This window comes from Electrona antarctica (genome assembly GCF_951216825.1).
Source record: "Electrona antarctica genome assembly, chromosome: 20".
Lineage (NCBI taxonomy): Eukaryota > Metazoa > Chordata > Actinopteri > Myctophiformes > Myctophidae > Electrona > Electrona antarctica.
In genome coordinates, this window is record NC_136801.1 from 28,285,410 (window position 1) to 28,303,471 (window position 18,062).

Below are 18,062 nucleotides of genomic sequence, written 5' to 3' on the forward strand. Positions count from 1 at the left end.
GGCCCCTCAGGGTTCCTTGAGTTACAGAACCCTATAGCTACAGACTGGGCCTGGGCTAGTGGGCTTGGTTAGACGTGCAATGAATGAAATCAAGCCCTTTAAAAGCCATAATTTAATTTCAATCTTTTTATTAGCTATTCATTCAAATATTTTCGTTCATTTGATGGACTTTTGAAATAATGTATTATTAACATATTTTTATACATTTAATAATAGGCTAAACTGACTGACAGTCTATATGTTAGTCATACTCAGTTATAAGTCTATTTATTAGCTCTTAATAGTTATTACCACAGTGTGGTCCTACTCCTCCTATGCTGTGAGTGGAGCTGTCTCTCCTCTCTGACTCAAACTGCTTTCTCCACTCCCTCCATAAAAGGTACAGTACACACAAAATCCCATAGTCGACAGACTGTCGCGCTGTGATTGGTTGGTTGGTTGACAAGGGGAACTCGCAACAGTGGTTTGAGATGAGACGCCTAGTCCATTGGTTCTCCTCAATGCAAAATGTGTTGAACCACTTCATCCCTATATGCATTGGTTTAATTTGGTTATATTTGAAAATAGCTAATCTACAAGCTCGTATTTATTTATAAGCTTGTATGGGTTCCTTGGCACAAATGTTTTCAGATGGTCAAAACGTATTAATTTGAGCCCCAAATGAATAATTAGCCTACATTTTGACCATTAGTCGCCGACATGGCTTGTTTAAAGTGGGAGTCTTTTTTAATGACCTAAAATATTCATGAATCCACTTGCTGACCGGCTGTCAATATTGGGCAATTTTTTTAGGGTTTCTTGTGACCCTACCATTAACATCCTATGGCAGGCAAAAATGTCAAACTTTCCTTGGGCTAAAAGCAGCCATAGCCACTTGCCCAAATGTGCCCAAAATGTGCTGACCTCATCACATTGACATTTGTCATGACGTCTATGGACGTTTTTAGCCCAAGGACTGGAGTGTATTTTGTGCAAAAGTAATGCTTGGAATGGATTCAGAATCATGAAAACCCAGTTTGACATGTCACATGCTACTTAAAGCAAAAGGAAATTTTGACTTTTTTGCATGCCATAGCCATAGGATGTTAATGGTAGGGTAATAACCTAAGGTAATAACACGTCTGGGTTTCCGAGGCTAATGGTAGGGTGACTAGGGTCACAAGAAACCCCTATATAAAAAAATGCCCAATACTGACAGCCGGTCAGCAAGTGGATTCATGAATGTCATGTATTTTAGGCCAATAAAAAAGACTATACCAAATTTCTACATCTGAAAATATATTTTTTGGTCATTGACATGAAAAAGTTAATAGAAGACAGTTGGGTGGCCTAGCTAGACCTAGCCAATCGCAGCAGCGCATCCGTCAGACGATCTCTCCGAGCTATGGGATCAACACTACCGACCGAGCGACTGCAAGGCCCTCCTCGTAGCCGTTGCACGGTGGCCCCAAAGCGGGGCTGCTGCGGTTGGCAACACGGACGGAGCAGCAAGGTATGGCTTGTTTGCATTGGCTTCAAATAAAGCGGAATACTTAGGTGGTTAAACGTACTGTTCTGCACATCCTACCAAAACCGACACGTGGCCTATGCATAGCCTAAGCACAAACACACATGACTGGGTAGTAAACATTGCATCTTTCGTGCTGCAATGTTAGGTTAAGGGCTTATTAAAAGAAATCCCAGTCTGGGGGTTTGTGACGCGCTCCTGCGCTGTCAGACGAGGAAGTGAGGTTTTACGCACGCCCATTTCAGTTGGGGGAGAAAAAAAACGTTGATCAGATACAGTCAACAGACTTTCTATAAACATGCAAACGCCTCTGGATGTGGGATAATAGCTTGCCGACCGTCGCTGATTTCGGGGGTAGGTAAAGAAGACCTCTGTGCGTTTTGGAGGAGACGGGTCTCTGTTTAATACGCAGCTGTTGAAATGTTATTAGCTGGAGACTTGTTCTGTGCGAGGCCTGCCTGACAGTCTACCATCTTTATTTTTTAATCGCCGTTATGAATATCTAGGCCCCGATTGCCAGTTGCGTTCGTTCGCTGTCACTGTTATGATCGCCTTCAGCGGGTAACCTTACATGCATGTTAACATACGTGTCGGCTATACTACTGGCCAGATGTCAGCATCTGCTGAGCGCCCGTGTCGCACCTGCTTGCTTGCGCGATGATGGTGCATGCATTTAGCTGACTGTTCTCACCTCCCGACTGATTGAGAACTTCCATTAGGCTACTATACATACATCCATGTGCTCGTGTACATTAGCCTATATTATAATTGATGTACTGTAGGTTTATTTAAAAAAAAACACGTTATGTTTCTTCTCAAGCGAGGCCTTAATTAAACGCAAGGTGGTTCAGATTCAGAATCAATAAGTTGGCTGCACGAGTCCTTGCGCATGATTGAAGACTGAAGGCCAGCTATATGTGGACTAATATTTTATGTAGGCTATATATAACATATAGGCTACCATATAGATATACCCGGGCATGCATGCATTTGGGGGTTTGATGCCGCTCTAAATCCCTAAACGTTGCTTCACTGAGCAGATATATGGAAATAAAGCGCGTACAACACCTTTAAAATTGGTATAGGTGTTCAAATAGCTGGAGTCGCTTAATTGACCTACAGCTACAGGTCTACTCTAATTAAATTCACGAATTCAAATCAATGTATTAAAAAAATCACACCCGTGTGAACTGAGTGGTGTAAGGTCTTATATAGACTGATCAGCTGTGGTCTGACGTAATGTCGGACGTAATGAAATCACACCCGTGTGAACTGGGTGACCATAGCAACCATGCTCATTTTTTGGTACGAACAGACACGTAAACTAACAAAGCCAGTTGTAGGAGTGGTTTACACCACTCAAAAATACGGGAGTTATTTGACTGTCAGGCCGGCCTGGTGTGTCACAAATTGTAGGCCTATGTCAAATCTTTTCTCAACCATTCACTAAAATCAATAGGCCATCAAAGGTTAGACAGCATGCACAGTATAGTTTTTATTTAATCCTTTGTACAAAGAACATTTCAGAGTTGTATAAAAGGTGTGTAGCCTAGGCTACTATCTGGGGAAAAAATGATAGCAATATCAAAATTACTGTAGGTAATTAAAGTAATTATTACAAGTGAACTTCAGGTGAGGATTTATTTAATAAATTAGTGTATTGTTTGGAAATAAATAATATAGAGTTCTCCCTTGTTTCTTAATAATTCATCTGTTGTGTTTCCACAGTGTGACAACTATTTTAAGGATGGAAAGAGAGCCGGTCCGGCAGAGCCAATCAGATCATGGGAATGCCACCAACGGCGATAACCGCACCACTACCACCACTCCCACCCCCACCCCGCCTCGGCTCACCCCCAACCCCACCATCCTGGACTCCACTCACCCCGCGCAGACGCCCACCTCTTCCCCCCCTCCCCCTCCCCTCACCCCGGCTCCCTCGCTCTCCGCCATGGCGCACGTCCCCAAAACGGTGGCGATGACGGCAGCCGTCGCCGGGGCTCCTCCGCCCCCCCACATCCTGGTCCCCGCCCCCCCGAGGCTCACCTCCACTGGCACCCCCATACTGCGCACGTACTCCCGGCCCATCCTGCCCTCCCCGATGGGCGGCGCGCCCAAAATGTCCTCCTCCGCCGCCCCAGCGATACTTGGCCTGAGCTCCTCGTCCTCCCTCCGTCTCTCGGCTCGCTCCCCGCTTACGTCCAACAACGTGTCCCCCTCCTCCTCTTCCCCCACGGCGGCCAGCGCTCCTCCTCTCCCCTTTTCCTCTATGGCGTCCTCCGTCTCTCCCTCTGTGACCCACAGCGATGCCACCACGCCGCCGCCCAAGAGTTCCGCCGTCCTGACCAATGGGAACGCACGGCCCATGTCCACACATACTTCCACAGCGATCACACCGTTCCACACTCCAGCCAGTCCGACCAGCAGACAGGTAGATATCGAATGCGCATGTCAAAATGTGTGGACACACATGCACACTTACACATACACACACACTGACATACATGCACATGTAGTACTCTAAAGCTGCGTTCAGACCTGAATATATATATATTCGCCTCGGTTCGTCCCGTTTGTACCGCTCAAACACGTTCACAGAAGATATAGTACAGTACCAGCTCGGTGACCTTCTGTCCGTCCTGAGATTAGGAGGTCGATGTTCAATCCCTGGCAGACCAGGGTCATACCAAAGTCTATAAAAATGTTACTAATGTCAGCATCAAGGGTTGGATTGGGAATAAGTCCCTCACTGTGATATATATATATACAAGCATGATGTTACACATGTGTAAATTAATTGTACATCATGTGACATACTAGCATCATGTCCAGGTGCAGGTGGTGTACTTTAGTTTACATCATCATGTCAAGGGCGACTTTATGTCATAGTGCCAGGATACATCATCTTTCTCATAATTATCATGCTTGTTTTGAGTGTAGATGTATTGAAAGCATATTTGTTTTTTTGTTTTGTTTTTTTTAAGATATTTTTTTGCGGCTTACGCCTTTTATTGGTTTTTGAAGGGACAGACAGTAGGCTGACAGGAAACGGGAGAGAGATGGGGGAAGACATGCAGTAAAGGCCGTGTCGGGCTCGGGAGTCGAACCCGCGGCACACTGCGACTGGATTACCAGTCGGGTGCCCAGACGGTTACGCCACCGCCTGGGCAAGCATATTTGTTTAAATGTAGCATTTATTTTATAAAATACATTTGCTAATCAAGATGTTGTACATCTTGAAAGATGGATGGGAACTATTTGCACTATTTGTAAGTGGTTGATGTGGTTAGCAGTTGTTCGAGACAACTGTGAATCTCTTTGGTCACAGGGTCAGCTGTGAATCTCTTTGGTCACGGGGTCAGGCCTTGTTTCAGTTTCAGTGTAGTATTTTTCATTTCCTCTGATTTCTTTTATCTGTCTTGGCTTCCAGCCCACCCACAAACACGCATAGATTATTCACAGCTTCTTATACACGTGGGCAGACGTGTGCATTCATTCACATCCATACTGTCTCTGTCTCTGTGCCAGTGCCACATGGGTTACTTTGCATAATGCTAAGCACAGCATTCAAAACTCAACATTTGCATTGTTTGTTTTTCTTGGTGTCCCCCTGTGCGCACGTTCATGTCTAATCTAATGCCTGATATGCTGTACTTAGTTGCATGCCAATGACGTGTATGAGAATAGCAAATCCACAAGCTCATGCGACATGATGATACGCTGTGAGCTTGAATGCCTGCTATTTTTGTTGTGCAATATGATGCGCGGCAAAGTCTAAATAACGTCTAAGACATGATAAGTGGCCACGCATGTCCACTCCACTGAGGCTTTTTTTCCCCGGCTGAAAACGGCAAAAGCACTGGCAAAACAACGCTTACAAAAGCCCAAGTTTAAAACATTTCAGCTCCAGCTCCACGCCACATTGCTGCACTCGCATAGTAAACAATTCAAAACATATGCGGAAAAAACATCTTGTTGGACACGTACGTGTAAGTGTGCAGATATTCTCATTCTATACCCCCCACCCCACATGCCCCCCCCCCCTTTGTTCCAGGTGACACAAGCTCTAGGCACACCTGGTCTTGTGAGAGCCAATCAGATCCACACACCTGTCAGACAGAGGGTATCCCAGCAGGCATTGCTCCTGGGGAAAGGCCTCAAAGGGTCTGGCCAAGACCAGGCGCTGCTAAGAGCTCAGATGGTAATAAACACAGACACACACACACACACATTATGCATGCAGTCACATATGCAAGAGCGCACGCACGCACGCACGCACACACGCATGCATACACACACACTAACTTTGTTTAAAAAAATACATAACCATCTTTGGAAAAAAGTGCACATTATACATTTCATAATTTCAAACAAAAGCACTCACTTAGTGATTGTGACATTATAATTAAGCTGTAACACCATGATTAAACACCCCAAAAAAATTGCTATGATATTTTGTGCTATAATCGTAACATAGCATAGCGTAAAGTGTATTATTGCATTTACAACATGGTTTCTGCCATGTTGTAAATGCAATAGCGACCAGTTTCAGCCACAATTCAACCAGAAACATTGTGGTTGCTAACCCAAACCTCTCAGGCATTTTGCGGTGCATGGGGAGTTCAATTCAACCATGGTATAATGCACACTGTAAACACTCAAAATGTTAGTAATAGCAACACTGAATGTACTATAGTCTCATATAGGCACTCTACAAGAAGAAGAAATGTATAAAAACGTTTCACCTGCAATTACAAATATTGCTCGATTATTTATATATTATATTTTCGATTAACTTTTATAATTGATTTATTTTGATTAACTTTTGAACTCTTACTCTCATATTAAAGCACTTGCTTGAAAGCTTGCTGTGCCTTTGCCTGGCTCATGCTCCTATCCTTTCCTTTCTTTCTGTCCTTCTCTCTGTCTGGCAGCTGATTCTCACGTCTGCCATGCGACCTAGCCCTTCCTCTTCCTCCCGTCCTTCCTCTTCCTCTACTCCTTCCTTCCATCCTGCTTCTGCTCAGGTGAGCCGCTCCGTATGTGTACTATGTACACTGTGTGTGTGTGTGTGTGTGTGTGTGTGTGTGTGTGTGTGTGTGTGTGTGTGTGTGTGTGTGTGTGTGTGTGTGTGTGTGTGTGTGTGTGTGTGTGTGTGCGCGTGTGTGCGCGTGTGTGCGCGTGTGTGTGTGTTTGTGTGCGTGTGTTTGCATGTGCAGGACAGGTATCACTAATGGAGGGAATTAAAGGGAAGCATCTCTCTTTTAACTCATCTCCATTCTCCTCTACTCTCTTATCCTCTCCTCGTATCTCCTCCATTCTCCTGTCTTATCCTCTCCTCTTCTCTCCTCCATTCTCCTCAGCTCCAGAGTCTAACCCTGAGGCCTCCTCCTCCAGGGACCATCACCATCCCTCCTTCTCTTCGTCTCAAACACCCCATCTCCTCCTTGGCGCCCCCTCCCCTCTCTCGTGGCCGCACCCCTCTGTTCCCACCCCTCAGGCCACGGCCACAGCCCGGCGTTGCGGTAACGGAGAGCCTGTCCATAACCGTTCGTCCACACCTGTCAGTCCCGCCTCCCAGTAAGTTGCCGTGGAGACGGTGATGAAGGACATGTGGCATTTGCATGGTGTAGTGTTGTCTTTGTTTGTGTTATGTGTCAGGCTGCAACTATCAATTATATTGATTATTTATATATTTATATTGATTTATTTAACTTTTTTGATTAATCAAATAATCAATTAAGCACTTATGGCTTATTTTACACTCAAAAATATAGAAAATAACATCTACAAGTAGCAACGCAATGCGTCATGAATTTCTTCTTTCTTTTTTCCTATTTTTCTCCCTTTCTTCCTATGAACTGTCATCACACTGCTTAATTTGTCTCTCTCTCTCTCTCTCTCTCTCTCTCTCTCTCTAGCCCTCTATTCTCCGGTGAGGGCCGTCCCACTGAGACCCAGGCTTCATTCTCCTAACGGCCACAGTGGGGCCCCCCCAAGGCAGAGTCCAGCTCTTCAACCAATCACCACCTCCGCTCCCGCCCACACCAGTCAAGCCCCTCCCATCAATAGGCACAACATGGTTGCCCTCAAGGCCTGTCCGTTATCTCAAGCCAACCAATCCCAGCATGCCGCGATGTCCATGGCCGCCTCCCCGTTCGAGCGCTCACCTTCGGCGGCCAGGCAGCTGCAGATCATCGCCCTCTCCTCGGGCCGCCAATCACAACAGGGCAATTGCGTGCATGCCACGCACTCCTCAGTCCAATCCGCTCCATCTACCGCCGTGGAAAACCCCGAACCCGGCAGCCAATTACAGAGGACTTTGGGCAGCGGAGACACGCCCCATCTCCTTCAACAACCTCTGAACCCCTCAATGCCAAAAACAACTTCTTCTTCTTCTTCTCCTCTGTCCTCTACTCCCTCTCTCCTGTGTCCCTCCTCCCCTGGAGGGCCTCCCATTGGCCCGGCTCCCCCACAAACTCACAGCCTCCTGGTCCGTCAAGGGGAGAAGCAGGCGGGGGAGGAGCAAAGAGACAAGGGGAGAGGAGGCCAGACAGGACCGAGGTGCGGAGGTGGAGACGAGGACATTGTGGGGAAAGACATGAGGGTGAACGCGAGAGATGACCAAAGAGGAGCGGAGGCCAAGGCGCAGGAGGAGGAGAGGAAGGGTCCGGCGAACAAAATCACGGAGACGGTTGTCATGGATTCACAGGAGCAGAGAGCCCAAACTGTTACGGGCCAGGAGGAGCGGATGGAGGTGACCGAGGAAGGAGAGAAGGAGAGAGAGAGGACAGTAGGAGGTGGAAAAGAGGAGGAGCAGGAGGACGAGGAAAGGGAGAACCCCATGGACCAGGCCGAAAACCTGAGCCTTCAGAACCTCCATCGGCACCAGAACTCGGAGCCCAACAACCCGGAACCAAACTCGCACGCGGCTACGATTCAAAACAGCGTGCCAGAAGCCAAGGTCACGATGCCGGGTCTAGTAGCGACAAGCTCGCTCCCAGAGCCGTCTGCACAGAACCAGAGGCTGGCGGAAGCTCAAAGGGAGCCAATCAGTCACGAGGACCTCTGTGAGAACATGTCCACCCAGTCGGACAACCAATCAGGTGGCAATCACAAAACACAGCGTATAGCTTAGTCTATCGTCTATCGTTGCTAGCTCCGTTGCATTGTGTGTGTGCATTGTCTATGTATTTGCACAGCAATAAAACACACAAAAAGGAGAACACACATTCACAGTTGGAATAATAGCTTAAAAGGCAAAATATATCAGAAGCTTTCCAGTTTGACCTTTCTTTCTCTTCCAAACAGTGCGCACACACTGTACTGTGTATACACATAGCACACAGACACATACAGTATATATTTATATATATACACACTGTACATAGAGGCTTAAATGTACACATACATAATGCATATAGTTGCCACTTGCCGTCCAGCAAAAAAAACGTGTAGGCATATCTTCGTATTTCAACGTATTATGTTTTATGTTTTCGCAAATTATTCATCGGAAGAGTTTCCACCTGTGATATGCACATAGATACACACACACACACACGCGCGCGTGCACGCACACGCACACACACACCCCCAGAGACTGGTGACAATAAATTCTGATTCTGTATAAGAATGATGCAGTGGTCATTTTGTCAAGCTAACATCTTCCTCTCTCTCTCTCTCTCTCTCTCTCTCTCTCTCTCTCTCTCTCTCTCTCTCTCTCTCTCTCTCTCTCTCTCTCTCTCTCCGCTGCCTCCAGCTCTCTCCAGCCTCTCGTCACAGTCTCCCCCCTCCTCCCCCTTCATCACCCCGTCCTCAGACCGCACCCACTTCCTACCTCCCACCTCTGCTCAGCCCGCCCACGCGGCCAACCTCAGCCTCGGCATGCCTCTGCGCCAGCCCGACAAAATCACCCATTCACAGGAAGAAGAAGCAGGGACCCTGGACCCGTCGGAGGACGAGGAGTCCGAGAGCAACAGGCGCTGGGCTCCGAGGCCGTGGCCAGAGGGGAGGCATGTGCTGACCCACCTGGTGGAGGGCTTTGTCATCCAGGAGGGACTGCAGCCGTTCCCTGTAGGTACCAATGCACGCACACACACACATGCACGCACGCACCCACGCACACACACACTGTCGGGAGGAAACCTAACTCCATTTGTGAGATTTTAGATTATTATTTTGTTTGTTTTTGTGTGTTGGTTTCATTTCCTGAAAAATGTATCTGTTCCTGAAAAATGAACATTTTGGAGTTACTGTACAGTAGGTGTTTTCTTATTTTTATAATCTACAAGCTCACAAGGCGTTGCTGTACTATGACACTGGCACGCAACTAAGTATAAATCAGGCACAACTCCAACCCTAACCAATAAATCTAACCTCCAAATCGCTAATCCTAACCCATCCCCAAACTGAACCCTTTCCTAATTGTAAGCATATCTCCAAACCATAAAACAACCCTTTCTCTTGGGAGGTCCAGACCTCACAGGTCTCTCTTGTAAAAGAGATGTCTCATAGAAATCAACCACCATGTCTCAAATTCTACTATACTTGTGGACATTTGGCCCTCACAACTATGGTAGTACAAGTACACACACACACGCGCATGCTTTGTAGCATTAAAGGTAAAGGTTAAACCGCATGAACCCTAGCGTCCCTATTCTGAGAAATGTGGAAGATCATGTTTGATTCTGACGCAACAACACACAACAACCAGTTAGACTGGTGAAATATATCCTCTTCTCAGCCAGTACTTGTTGCAGTTCAGTTGTAGCTTTGATGGATGTCCTGCCTACAGGTGAATCGCAACTCGCTGCTGGTTGAGTCTGGACGGTCGACGACCCCACCCCCGACCCAGGAAGTGAACGGGACCAATGGGACGGCAGCGTTCCCCGAGACCCAGCTGTCGGAGCGGTTGGAACACTCCACCGACACGGACGAGGGAGGCGCTGCAGATGACCCTGGTGGGACCGGTACGTTTACTGGATTACTATAGGCTGGAAATTAGAACACATTTTTAGCCCATGGTCACAAGAATTTATTTGACAATACATATACTGTATACAATAAACAAGGTAATCACGTACATGCAATGCAGAGAAACAGTGTAGTGCCTCAAGTAACTAGGAGAGCCCTAGTCCATACAATATACTATCAAAATTGCAATCTGTACGTTGAAACTACAGGCTATACAAGGTAAACAATGAACCCAGCATCTGTTTAAATAACCTGCTAGTTAAATACATTTACATTGTGGCTTCTCTCTCTCTCTCTCTCTGTCTCTCTCTCAGACTCTGGCCAGAAGGACAGAGTGGTGCTGCACTGTCAGTTCTGTGGGAAAAGAGGCCACGCCCACAACTTCATGCGTTCCAAGCGCTTCTGCTCCACTTCCTGTGCACGAGGGTGAGCAGAGCGTGTGATTGGCTAACACCCAGAAAGGGGTGTGCCCTCCTTCCTGAAACGGAAACAGATTATTTTGTGGCCGGGACTCCATTATCTTTCACGAAGATAAATGTCCCTAGTGACGTGAATAAGCTTCGAGAAAATATTATACATTTACTAATTTGGACCTGACACTGAAGATTCCTAACAGTGTAGATTGGGGTCCTGGAGATACATATTTATATCAGATGGGGTCCATGGCCATCTGCATTGACATTTAAAACGGTTGAGAATCCCTGTAAGACAGTTCACCTCCAAACATTTCACAAAATGTATTGTACCATGACACGTGCATTGTGAAATGTCAGGCAGGAAGTGGTGGAGATACACACTGTCACACACACACACACACACACACACACACACACACACACACACACACACACACACACACACACACACACACACACACAGGTGTCATGTACAGAGCACACATGCAGACAACCTGTGCTCACCTCTGTCTTTATGTCTGTGTTACTTTTTTTTCTCACTTTCTTTCACCTATTTGCATTTATCTTCTCCTCTGTTTTCTTCCACTCTTGCCGTTTCATGTTTTCACTCTGCCCCCTTTTATCTGTCTCCTCCATCTCTCTCTCTCTCTCTCTGTATCTCTGTCTCTCTTTAGGTTTAATGTTCGTCTGACTAAGCGTTTGCGGGCTTTGAGCGCATGCAGTCGCCCAGAGAGACCCAGACCAGTTCTCCAGCGGGCGGAGTCCGTCCCTGGGAAACCCCTTCTATTACGCCTGGTACGAACACATAATTCTAGACAATATTCAGTCATCACAAAAAATGTGGATATACAGGTTTCCTCACTGGAACAAATAGAACAAACAGGAAGAGGGAGCCACCAGTAATTGCCAAAGACGTAGAATGTATTAGGGAACCAATGTCACACAAAATAAAGCCCAGGTTTCAATCCTTTTAGCATTTAGTATTTCTATTAAACTGTACTCTTCTGTACTTTTTTTGACAAGTATTCAATCAATCGAACCGATTGATTGAATACTGCAATGGAACTAAACCATTGCGATATGTTGCAGAGAGAAATTGCAGCAGCCTGAATTAACTCTGTTGCAGGTGTTTGGCTGCGCTGTTTTGGGACTCGGTTACAAGTAGTTGCAAGTGGTTGTAAGTTGCAAGCATTGCAAATAAATCATTGGTGTGGATTGGGCTTTACGGCCCAAATGGGCTTGATTCTTTCTTCTTATTATTATTTAACATTTCCCCCTATAGAGCGTCGCAGTCCCGCCTCCTACCAGGGACCAGGAAATGATTCTCCGTTCATTTTCCTCATAGACATAGACAGTATTTATTTAAAGACGTTTGTGCCGCGGACAAAGCCAACTCGAGTCGTGACAAATCATGACAACAAACACAATTTTTGGGGCCGAAAAAATAATTAGAAAGAAGAAAAAAACGGCAGGTTACAACACTTTCTTTGTTGTTTTTCTTCTTTGTAATTATTTTTTTGGTCCAAAATATTGTTTGTGTTGTCATGAGTTGTCACGACTCGAGTTGGCTTTGTCCGCGGTGTAACCGTCTTTAAATAAATACTTGTTGAAATGTCTATGGGAAAAATGCATTGGGATTCATTTCCTGGTCCAGGGTAGGAGGCGGGACTGCGACGCTCTATAATGACATGCCCCAAATAGGGATTGGTTATTCAACGATTGTCTTACTTTATTATTAGTTTCCGATTAACCTTTTCAGTCACGCGACTCCCTCCAGCCTCGGGTCCTGTGGACCGCCACCCGGCGAGAAGCGGAGGAGAAGGGGGAGGAGGAGGAAGAGGAGGAGGGGAAGGATGGAGAGGAGGCAGATGAAGAGGAGGAACCTGCGGTTGTCATGACGACCAAGGCGGAGCGCCGGAGCGCGGCAAGAAGAACGAGGAGAACGGCGTCGGAGCCGGCCATGACCACCTCGACCCCGACCACCCCGACCACGACCTACAAGTCTGTCCCCGCCCACTGGAGCGTGGAGGAAGTGACGGCGTTCATACACACACTGCCAGGTAGCTTATCCACACACACACACACACACACACACACACGTTTCTTACATTCTTTTAGATAGGAACCAACCCTCTGACCATGGGCGTTTAAACTAAGGAGAACCATTCCCGAAGGTGTGAATTAGGCCCGGGGGCGATACGACTTGAAATCAATCCCCAGGTTAATTCTTTATATCATGGTGGTTGGTTGGTTCACAATCAGTTGAAACACCCTGCTCTATAGCAATGATTTCTAGCGGAATCTAGAGCTAATAACACTTATTTTAACAAGAGAAAAATGCCCAGCCCTAGTCGTGAATTCACATGTACTGTATGCACTCATACATTCAGGATGGGTTGCAGCCTTTCACTTTACAAACTCGCACGCACGCACGTGCGCGCACAAACACACACATACACACACACAAACACTCAAACAAACTGGACAAAGCGCAACAAACAATACAAAATATTAAATATCTGCTGCTAAAATATTGTACTTAGGATTTATAGTTATATAACCATACATGGGAGTGGAAAACGGTGTAACCCTCCCAGTGTCTCAATCTCGACCTCTTTGCACACGACGATCTCTGTCACAGAGTAAACGGCAACGTGTGATTTACGCGACGGCTTGGGTGTGTTGTAATAGTTACCACATGACCGCAGCCAGATGACGCTAAGGGCTTCTTTGCTTACTAATCAAATTAAGCGTTTCGCAAAATGCTGAGGCTTGTAAAGTATGTGTGTTGTGCGAGCTAGCTTACATGGCTTCTCCGTTGCTAAAATCACACTGTTGAGCTGTAAGGCTGCAGTGCATTTAGCAAGCGGTCATAGGTTGCTTTGGATTAATATGAAACCAATATCAGATCCACTTTATTGCCATTAATGATTAAGACACTAATGTTCTTATACAGCGTTACAAGTGAAGCCTTTCAATGCAACTTGGTTCATGCAACATACCGTTTCAGTGTGTATCATTCCCTGCAATTAACCAAGACATTCCATGCAGCTTTGTTGCATTCAGCTGAAGCACTTTGAACATTTTTGCAAAGATCTTCATGCAACAACCAATTAAAAAGGCTGATATCACGTCACGTGACTTTCAGTTGCGCACTGCTGGTGACCAGCTGATACTCATTTACTGCAATGACACAATGACATGATTTGTTTGTTAAGATTATAAATCTATAAAATACATTTTGAAAGGTTTTGTGAAGTTGCACGAACCTCATGCAACTAACCAACTCTACCAAGTTGTGTGTATAATTTATCTTAGGTGACCATATATTGAAAAATCACACCCGTGTGAAGTGAGGGGCGCTCTTATGATAGGTGATATAATGATGATGTAAAACTAACGGTGTTAAATTCTCTTTATTGTTAATGGGATTTAATGTTTGTGTTAGGGACAAAACAAATATTAATTTCTCTTCATTGTCAATGGCGTTTTTAAAACAAACATTGAACTAAAAACAAACATTAAACCTGTATATAGGAGGGGCTAGCGCCCCTCAAAAACCTAAACCGGGACACATAATGTTTTAGAGGTTTGGGTTGTTTTCTTACCTTATTATGGGCAAACTAGTCCTTTCCATGAATTATTTCGCTCCGTTGTGTTGTTTATTAGCAATTTAAGAAATAAAAATAGGGACTCATTGACTTCCATTGTAACTCGAAATAATTCATGTAATGGACTAGTTTGCCCATAATAAGGTAAGAAAACAGCCCAAACCTCTAAAAAAGTGGTCTTACCCTTTAAAATCAATTTCTGCAATAGTGAAAATAGCTGATCTACAAATTCCCAAACGATTATTGTCTCCACCAGGCCGAAGGCATGGGGAGAGAGTATGTTTTGCACTCCGTCCGTGTGTGTGTGTGTGTGTCCTGCCGAAGGCATGGGGAGAGAGTATGTTTTGCACTCCGTCCGTGTGTGTGTGTGTGTGTGTCCTTCCTTCCGTCCTTCCGTCCGTCCGTTATCAGCTAATCTCCGGCACCGTTGGCCCGATCCATGCCAAACTTTGCACACACACTCCCTGGATGCCAACGGCGAACCTCTGCCCCAAATATTCCTCAACGGCCTGTTATAGCGCCACCATGAGACCGATTTAGGCAAAACACATTTCTGTAGATAACTCGTACACATTTTATCCATACATCACACAATTCGGTATACACTATCTCCATAGTCATGTGATCAACACAGATCTGCACAATTTCCCATCTTCCATCCTGATTGGTTAAGATTGGCTTCCAAAGCTCACATGATTGGTCCATTTCGAACAAAATGCCACAAATCACAAACACAGTGTCCAATTTCCATGAAATTATACACGCACATTTCCACTAGGCCGAGGACAACATGCCACATTTTTTTCCCAAATCAGCCTCACGGTGGCGCTATAACAGGCCAATTCCTGTTTTTACCTATAACTGCATCGATTCGACACCTTATGTATGTGCACTCCTTAGAGGCCATGGAAAAACATTTTCCCTGCATCCCTCCACATCTGCCGGTTATAGCGCCACCATGAGGCCGATTTCTGCAAAACACATTGTTTATGTTAGTTGCACAGATTTCATCCAAATCTCACGCAAATCGGTACACGTGATCTCTGTAGTCATGTGATCAAGACGAGCCTGTTGGATTTCTCAGATTCTACACTGATTAGCTAAGATTGCCTTCCAAAGTTTTCAGGAGTAGCCCGTTTTGTACAAAATGCTGCACATGTCCTGCTCATCCAGAATTCTATCCTCAGAGATGCTATGAGTGATCTGGCTCTGCATTTCCTCAACAAAATGAAGAAAATTGTTGCAAGAAACAAACAAACAAAAAAACATGTTTATATTACTCCTAAACATTTTGCCAAACATCACACACACTCCTATCCTCCTGGTGGAGACCTGTGCCCAGAAGGGCACTTTTTCTAGTTTTAACTACTTTTGACTTTTTCCATTACCATTTTCTTTTCACCAGGTGTTTACATCAGGACGGGGAGCAATTACTTTAGCATGCCAAGTGACTGCACCTTTCAGAACATAACATAAACATCTATGTTGTCATTTTAACTGTGGTACAATACAAACCGTGTCATTTTGACAAGTACTCACATTTTTTTATTCATGTAAAAGTATCAATACCCTATGGTAGAAGTAGTCTGTTACAAGTACAAGTTTGGTTTTGAAAATGTACTACTAAAAGTACAAAAGTATTGGCATTAAAAATGCACTTACAGTAGTACTTAAACTGCTAGTTTGACTGGTTTCTCTTGTGGTTGCAGGCTGCAGTGAGGTGGCAGAGGCGTTCAGGATGCAGGAGATCGACGGCCAGGCGCTCCTGCTACTGACGGAGGATCACCTGATGACCAGCATGAACATCAAACTGGGACCAGCGCTCAAGATCTGTGCTCACATCAACGCACTCAGACACCAGTGAAGGGTGGAGGGAGGAGATGGGTAGAGAAAGCAAAAGAGAGAGGGAAATGTTCACGGGAGTGAGGTTTGAACTTCAATTGTGTTACTGATAGTGGTACAATTCCATCCGCGTGTGTGTGTGTGTGTGTGGGCGGGCGTGCGTGCGCGCACGTGTGTGTGTGTGTATCAGAGGGAGAAAGAGAGAGAGAGAGAGGGAATATGACATGGCAATAAAAGTTCAAGCTAGAGAATCACTTTTCTGTGACATTTCTGTCTTGAGTCGGACAGAGAAGTGGTTTGACGAAGGGAGGGAGAGCAGGGATGTCAAATACATAGGAATAAAACCAGTTTGAAAGCTTCCACAATTCCTCTGAATGAATTGTTAAATAAATAAAATACCAGCTCATGTGGTTAGAGTGTCCATCCTGAGACTGGTAGGTTGAGTTCAATGACTTCAATCCCTGGTCGAGTCATACCAAAGACTATAAAAATGGGACCCAATGCCTCCCTGCTTGGCACTCAGCATCAAGGGCTGGATTAGGGGTAGGTCCCTGGGACATATACTAGCATCTTGTCCAGGGGATGTACTTGTACCTCAAAGCTGCCTGGACAGGCTCAAAGCCACATGGCTCGGGAAATGTTGGTTCCCATGACTACTACTTACCTTACGTTATTGTTAAACACATTTAGGGGGTCCATTCTGATGTGTTGTCATGGGTCCCCCCCAGAAATCCAAGCACCTCTCCTGTGGAATGAGGACCTGATGGAAGCCAAGTCCATGGCACTGGAGAGAAACAAAAGTCATATGAAAAGAAATCAATGATTTTTAATTTATAAGATTCTAAATTGAGGGTGGCCTTAAGAGATGGGAGACAGTGATGTGAATGGCAGAGAGGTGGAGTAAGGAATTGGCAGTTAGCCATTTTGGAACCTCCATCTGTAGCAGGAGTTTTTTTGTATCTTTGTGTATATTTTCCAAAGCGGCTGGAGAGTGTAAATTTGAAGCTATGTCAACGAAGGATTTTGAACATTTAATATATGAAAATTTTGTCTATTTTAGTTTTTTTTTTAGAGCTTGAGGTAAACAAGAAATCTATTCAGTAGAAAAAACATAACCGGTGTGTGCAAAGAAGAAAAATAACAACACGTAGACTTTGTAAGTGATTCATCAAAGTTTCATGTTTTATATCACGTTAACCTCTGGACAAAAGTATGTCTTTGTGGATTTGAAAAAAGGTCACTATCAGGGTAGAGACTGATGTCTTTAATTGTCACATTTTTATCGTATCCTGCTCGAAATTATTTAATAAATGAATTAATCAAGTTAATGCAATTTTCGTTTTTTGTGACCTAAAATATGGTGGAGAGACGGGAGAGGATGTTGGAATGAGATGCTGTTTCGTTTACGCAACAGTAGAGGGCGGTGGTAAGTAGGATAATTTACAAGTCAACTGGCCCAAAACCACAGACAGGACATATGGAGACCAGGATTTTATAAATCCAGGCTATTTAAATTCATATCACATATTGTTAGACTTTACAGACGGGACCTCAAATATATGCTGCCCGTTTTGTTTGGGGGGGGGGGGGGGTTGCACCGAAATAGAACTAAAACAGTTCAGTTTGGTTATTATGGGACAAATATTTAAATATTCTATGGATATCTGCATTTTGTTCATAATTTTCCGATTTTCAATTGAAACCAACAATATT

At 45.0% G+C, this 18,062-nt stretch overlaps 1 protein-coding gene across 4 annotated transcripts; it reads left to right on the plus strand.

Annotated features, from left to right (window-relative positions):
• The first annotated feature begins 1,399 nt into the window (after nt 1-1,399).
• LOC306912711 (polyhomeotic homolog 3) lies at nt 1,400-17,677 on the plus strand. 4 transcript variants are annotated; one of them, XM_079489133.1, is made up of 12 exons: nt 1,400-1,492; nt 3,236-3,938; nt 5,562-5,708; nt 6,442-6,534; nt 6,871-7,087; nt 7,429-8,613; nt 9,267-9,580; nt 10,302-10,476; nt 10,795-10,906; nt 11,571-11,691; nt 12,656-12,956; nt 16,217-17,677. In XM_079489133.1, the coding sequence occupies exons 2-12, from the start codon at nt 3,255-3,257 to the stop codon at nt 16,369-16,371; spliced, it is 3,504 nt and encodes a 1,167-aa protein (XP_079345259.1). In that variant the 5' UTR covers nt 1,400-1,492; nt 3,236-3,254; the 3' UTR covers nt 16,372-17,677. The 4 variants fall into 4 exon arrangements, with proteins under 4 accessions (XP_079345259.1, XP_079345258.1, XP_079345260.1 ...); XM_079489132.1 differs by lacking the exon at nt 1,400-1,492 and adding an exon at nt 1,737-1,861; XM_079489134.1 differs by lacking the exon at nt 1,400-1,492 and adding an exon at nt 1,737-1,861 and having other exon boundaries at nt 12,674-12,956.
• Nucleotides 17,678-18,062: the final 385 nt, after the last annotated feature.